This window comes from Patagioenas fasciata, chromosome Z (genome assembly GCF_037038585.1).
Source record: "Patagioenas fasciata isolate bPatFas1 chromosome Z, bPatFas1.hap1, whole genome shotgun sequence".
Lineage (NCBI taxonomy): Eukaryota > Metazoa > Chordata > Aves > Columbiformes > Columbidae > Patagioenas > Patagioenas fasciata.
Genome location: NC_092560.1, coordinates 72190406 through 72196570, shown reverse-complemented (window position 1 = coordinate 72196570; position 6165 = coordinate 72190406). Strand labels below are relative to the sequence as shown.

The 6165-nt window shown below is 48.5% G+C and overlaps 1 protein-coding gene across 2 annotated transcripts; it reads right to left on the bottom strand.

Moving 5' to 3' along the window:
- Nucleotides 1–249: 249 nt before the first annotated feature.
- Nucleotides 250–5574, bottom strand: DMRT2 (doublesex and mab-3 related transcription factor 2). Of its 2 annotated transcripts, XM_065861576.2 has the most exons (4): nt 5306–5574; nt 4365–4730; nt 4177–4279; nt 250–2639 (listed from the first exon to the last, which is right to left on the bottom strand). In XM_065861576.2, the coding sequence occupies exons 2-4, from the start codon at nt 4710–4712 to the stop codon at nt 1585–1587; spliced, it is 1506 nt and encodes a 501-aa protein (XP_065717648.1). In that variant the 5' UTR covers nt 4713–4730; nt 5306–5574; the 3' UTR covers nt 250–1584. The 2 variants fall into 2 exon arrangements, with proteins under 2 accessions (XP_065717648.1, XP_071658484.1); XM_071802383.1 differs by lacking the exons at nt 4177–4279; nt 4365–4730; nt 5306–5574 and adding an exon at nt 3224–3337.
- Nucleotides 5575–6165: the final 591 nt, after the last annotated feature.

Genomic DNA, 6165 nt, shown 5'->3' with positions numbered 1-6165 from the left:
AAACTTCAGCTAGTGCCAGAGTTTCTTCTAAATTAAAACAAATTTGTTTGCATTCCTGACATAAAATATTTATGCGTTTTGTAAGATGTGTCATGTAAAAATGTACACATTACATAAACTGTGTTGTTGCTTTAACAAAGCACTCACAACCGACAACTTCTCCCATCCATGAAAAGGGTTGTGCTATTCAGCAACATGGCTCCCAGCAGAAGCATTGATCACTTTCAGAGATACTTACAGGATCAGAAATTCACAGTCTCAGATTTATTCATAGCAAAACAAGTATTTCACCTATGCAGCAAGTATTATAAAGTCAGGAAATATTACATTCTGCTCACAAATACCAAACAGAAATTGTCCCTAGAAAACAATAATAAAAAAAAAAAAAAAAACCCACACAAGAAAAAACCTCAGCTCCTTTCAATTTGTTGAGCACTGTCTGCAGGATAAAAATGTTAAGAAAGGGAGGTAACCAGGGGATTACCGGTTACCACTATATGTGCTAACAGTAACTTATAGAGGGCACAAATTTACAAATCTAGAAAGCTTCAAACTGAGTTGTAATGAGAGCTAGTAATGCCTTTTTCAACAACTTTGAGGGCATTTCATGTTCCTGGGTAAGTTCTACTGCTTAATCGCCTTTATTTGTGCTGTCCCTGAAAAATGGCATAGAATTACAAAACTGAAAGATCATAACTTGGTTTATCATTAGCAGTGATGATTCTGAGCATCATTTTTACAGCCTAAAGCTCATTTGTGTGACCACAACAGAAGAATCTCAGGCTCTTGCTGGTCAAAGGTAAAATGTTTTCATAAAGGAAATATTTTAGGGGGTAGAAATTCAGAGTAAAGTCAGCTGAACATTCAAAAGAAAAAAAAAAAAAAAACTGGATTTTAAAACTTGATGACCTTTTAGCCAAAATCTTACTAGAGCCATTATCCTCCAATCCAATCTAGTAACTCTTCTGCTTTAGTAACAGAAGCTTTTACAGAGAGCTGTGGAGTAAACTAGTCTTTTACACTAGCATGCACTCCCTCTTCAGAATAAAAATGGCATTTGGAATATGATGCAAACTTCACTTAATAAAAAAAGTCTTGTGAATTCACACTAACCTACAAGTACCATTATTACCTCTTCTCTTAGTTACAGGAGGTTCAAAGCAGAAATGACTACTTACTCCACCAAGATAACTAGTAAATACATTGATATTAGCAGATTTAAAAAAAAAAAGTATGTTCTGAAAGTAGGGCATACTTGCCTGGGAGATACTAGAGACAAAACAGAAATCAGGAAATTCACCTATACATGCAGGTAATCTCATTTCATTGAGTGTCTTGAAGGGCTGCTTAACACTTCACAATCTGTATATGCAGTTTCAATTTTTAAAAATTAAATATATTTACTTTTTCAGAAAAGAAAACATGCATATTTATGTACATCATTTTCAGATAATGAGATAAAAGAAAGAATTACCATTTACAGCAAAAACTCATCTTTACAAATCTTTTAAGAAACAAGGCAGGCAGGAGCAATTCTGCAGAAGGCAAAGCATACAAATTCTCTACACTGGAGGTAGAGTTCATTCACTGGGAGACATTAGCAACCACAGAAGAAGGTCGCTTCAGGATGGATTCCACTGAAAATGACAGTGGCTCAGTTGTTGAAAGTTTAGTTGTGGCCTGTTTTGCCCCAAAAAAGTCTTTTGCGCATTTGTCTATCGTAAGCTTGTATTTTTGGTTCTCTTTAATGGCACACTCTCTGTATTTCTTAGAAGCATCTTCAAAAGTCTCTTTCACAAATGATGTTCTCAACTCTGTTCCTGCTCTGTCAGGAAATGTTTGCTGGAACAGCGACTGAAATGGATTGTATTTGAGCGGTGAAGGCTTGGTACTGTCTTTGCTGATCTTGCTTAATACCTGTTCCTGGGGAGCCAGAGGATCCTTGTCAGAAATCTGAGAGAAAGTCCTTTTTGGAGGAGAGAAAGCTGACCTCTCACGAGCTTCCTGAGGAAGACACGGTATCTCATTACATGGCTGCTGAATGTCTTGCGTGTGGGTCAGAACGAGTGAATTTTCCAGTTTTGGTGACACGATGCTGTGCTCAGTGTTTGGACAGTCCTGACTTTGTGAGATCTTGGCATCCCAGCCTGCTCCAGGTTTGAGAGCTTGGACAGTAGTAGCATTTAACAGGCATTGCTGGTAAAAGAGAGCATCACTAATGGGGCCACATTTCGGCCACACTAAGAACCTAGAAGACAGGGGATACTGTCTGTAGGTAGTAGCTACACTGACATTTGAAGAAATTAATTCCATGTTGCTGGATCCTGAATACTGCATGGTTAGATCAAGGCAAGTTGGTAAAAAATTGCAAAACTCCTTATTTGGAGTATCAACTTGAGCAGTGTTGAAGGCTGTTTTATATGAGTTGTATTCACTGCCATGCACCATGCGGTTAGGGAGGAAAAGGGCAGCTGCTTGCGTAGCTTCCATCATCTCTCTCTCTTTATACTCTCTCTCTAGCATAATGTTCTCCAACTCTTTATCAGCAAAAGCCCGTCTCTTTCTCATCCTGTCACTTACAGGGGGTGGCAAGGGCGAATTCCCTCCCAAGTAAGGGTCTGTTGGAATAGGACGGTAACCTAAAACAACAAAGCAGCATTAGGCATGAAGCTGCATAAGAAAAACGTAAAAGCTGTGTTTTTAAAAGGGCTCAGTCCCGCCAGGGGCTGGGCACTTGCTACAAGCCCTGGACACCATCCGCTCCTGTGTCACAGAGGCTCAGCTCCCTGCACTGCCAGGCACAGTCACTACAATTTCTTCAACGCAGATAAGCAAACTCTGCTCCTCTGACATGTGTAGGGTTCTTCAGAGTTAACTTTAAAAGAGCAATTCCAAAACAACAGATCAAATAGGAGAAAAAAAAAAAATCAAAAAAAAGTGCAAAACCCTGCTGTGTGTTGTGACTGGTATTGCATCATGCAGCTCAAGGAGTTAACTACCCTTTTTTAACAAATATGGAAATAATTCAAACATTTCATTTCTTCTGAACTAAAAGAGAACTTCAATAAAACATAGAAATCCATACTCCAGTGTATTCAACTACCAGGATAAATAGATTCATTTAATATAACCATTAGGGTCCAATCCTGTTTGCTCTTCTCAGACAAATAATTCCATTGAATTAATGGAACCACTTAGATGAGTAAGGAGAACAGGGTTTTACCTGTTTTCACTCCCATTCCTCTCACACGGGTTTCCCCATTGCCAAGGAAGATATCTATACCTACAGCTGATGCCTTTTTTATTCTCTAAAGATGAATCACTATGTACACATTGCTACAGATGGTAGAAAATTCCAAGGAGAACTAGGAGAAAAGAAAAAGAAAGTTAAGATAAATTAGAAGAAAGAATACAGAAGAGGTTTGGGTTTTTTTTAAGAGTAAACAGTAGATGAAAATTAGAGGTTTCTAACAGAAAAAAAAAAATTAATTGCACTTGTACAGAAAAATAGAAGAATTTAAAAAAAAAGAAGAAGAAGAATCTAGATTTGGGAACTAGAACGTTTTACAGGGCTACAGGCTGGAAAGTAATTAAAGCAGACATAGAAATAAATTTGAGCACTCTCCTAAGAGGGAGAAGGGAACAAAAAATGCACTCTCTCGAAAAATATCCGTGTTTAATTGTCTGTCTTCCACAGACAATATTTTCGACAGGTAAAAAAATCAGCAGCCTTTTCTGCATATCTTACTACTGATTACGCAGCAAGCAGTGCCACTCCGTCAGGCGTTCAGGTCAAAAGAAAAAAATAATACTTGATTTACTCATTCGCTGATAAAAACACCCGCAAATAAATTACCCTGCGCTGCACAACACTGCTGGCTAGTCATGTAAAAAGAATGTCAGCTTGTAACAGTAACTCTCAAATTTCAAGTTACCGTCTCTAGCATTTCAGGCACTATTTTGAGCGGAGGAGGAACTGAAATTCTGCCACATCTATTCCAGCCACGAAGGGTAGGCGCGGTGGGCCGATGCTCCACGCTGAATTACACGCGTGTCTGTGAGCAGCGGCGGGTCAGCCGGGAGCTATGGGTTTTCCCGGGACAGAGGGGGTTTGTCCGCTCGCAGCCGGTGCTGAGGGACTGGGGGTAGCCGGTGGAGAGGCGGTGATGCGCTTACCTTCGAGGATGCTCTTAGCCAGGAGACTCGGGGTCCGGACGTGCCTCTGGTAGACGGCTTTGCGTTCCAGGCTCGCCTGCTTCCCCGCCAACCCCTTCTTGTCCTATGAGAGCAATTCGGAGACGCCGTCAGCCCGGGAGCCGCTCGCCCTGTCCCGTCCCGACCCGACCCGTCCCGTCCCCTCTCACCTCGGTGGCCTGCTGCCGTCGGAGCGCCACCTGGGCGGCCATGACGCGCTGCCGCTCCACTACCAGCAGGCAGTTAGCGCACTGGCAGTCGCGCCAGCGACAGAAGCGCTTGTGCCCCTTCAGACACGACACCACGCCGTGGTTGCGGCACCGGGCGCACTTAGGAGTGCGGCTCAGCTTCCGCGGCTCGCCCTGCCGCGGGGCCGCCGCCGTCTCTTCGCCTTCCTCCTCCTCCTCTTCCTCCTCTGGGCTGGCGCTGCTACGCGGCGCGCCGGGGACCTCGGCCGCCTCCCCCTCCACGCTCTCCACGTCGATCTCCCAGTCGGCGGCGGCGCGTTCTTCAGCCATGGCTCCTCGGCGGCGCAGCTGCAAGAGAGGGGTCAGGCCGCCCGTCCCCGTGGCGGGACGGCAGCCCGGGTATACCCGGCTCCTGAGGTGCCCGCCACCGATACGCCCCCGTCGGGAAGTCATGGCAAATCTCGCTCGGGATATCACCTCCCTCCGTTCTGCCTTCTCGGGTCTCTGCCCCACGGCTCACGCGGGGCTCAGCTTAGCCTCGACGGCTGCATACCCCTCACCCGCCCCGGCTTCCCGGGTAACTGCGGTCGCTCGGAGCAGGCAGAAGCGCGTCCCCAGTGACAGAGGATGCGAACGGAGAATCAGCAAACCCAAGGCGATGCCGAGCGCGTTAGGGCTGCGGGGCTGTTAGCTCTCCGCAGAGACCGTTTATTTCAGGATCTTGACAACCCTCCTGACTGCTGCGTTGAGACTTAGCGAACAGGTAGGGAACACCTGGGCTTCACACACCGCCGCTGTCCGCTGCAACGACCGGAGACTATATGGGCTTTTTTCTGCGGCTCTCCGCACCGCGGAAACGGTGTCTTCGGGCCCCCACCTCCTCCCACCCGACCTCCCCACCTTTCCGCCCACTCTGTGCTTACCCAAGTTTAGCAGCCGAGGCCGACAGGCGGTGCAGGCGGTACTCGGCCCCCACCTCCCCGCAGGTCGCAGGGCCGGCGTTGCCCGAGCCCAGCCGGAGACAGGGAACACCTGATCCCCGCACCTGGGCGCGCACGAATCCCCGACAGCCGGGACGCCGCGCTGTCAGAGGGTCGCGGGGCCGAGCCGGGCCAAGCCGGGCAGAACCGACCCGTGAGTGGCTGTGCGCACGCTGCCACGGCACTCGACTCGCCCACGCCACGCCGCGCCCGCCCCGCGGCACAGTGCCCGGCGTGCCGGCCCCGCCGCGTTATCAGCGCCCGCCGCCGCCGCCCGCGCCGCCCATCGGGCCCGCGCCGCGCGGGCGCCTCTCTGATTGGCCAGGGCCTCCACCGCCGCGCCCCCCCCCCACGTGCGAGTGCCAGTGGCTCGCTCGTGGGTGCGGGCGGGAGTGCGGGGCGGGGGGGGCGCGTCCTGCCACCCCCCGGCACAGCCGCGCCGAGCGGGAAGCGTGCACGGCCGGTGGACTCATGAGCTTTAATTTTAGGGCAAATAAGAGAGGGGGAAGGAAAGAAAGGGAAAAAAGACGATAACGCGCGTGATGGTGACTACTAAGAAACCTGCTCCGCGGGCGAGCGGCGTCCCCCTAACCGGGGAGCGCGCCGCGGCCGCGGGTTTAAAAGGTTGAAACAGCTACTGCGTTTTTTCGTTTGCGGTCTTTCGCGTTGATCGCCCCGCGAGTGGCGCGAGAATTGCTTTTTTTCAAGTCTGAAAATACAACGGAATCGGTGTCGTTTTCCTGCCCTGTGGGGAATTTAGGCGAGGGAAAATATTCGTTTCTTTTTTAGCATTCCCCCCGCCC

Excerpts from the sequence above, each read along its gene's own strand:
- DMRT2 (XM_065861576.2), bottom strand. The coding sequence starts at position 4,712 with ATGGCTGAAGAACGCGCCGCCGCCGACTGGGAGATCGACGTGGAGAGC. Across the intron at positions 4,280-4,364 it reads GACGGCAGCAGGCCACCGAG|GACAAGAAGGGGTTGGCGGG; the intron begins GTGAGAGGGGAC and ends TTGCTCTCATAG. Across the intron at positions 2,640-4,176 it reads GGCTAAGAGCATCCTCGAAG|GTTACCGTCCTATTCCAACA; the intron begins GTAAGCGCATCA and ends TTGTTGTTTTAG.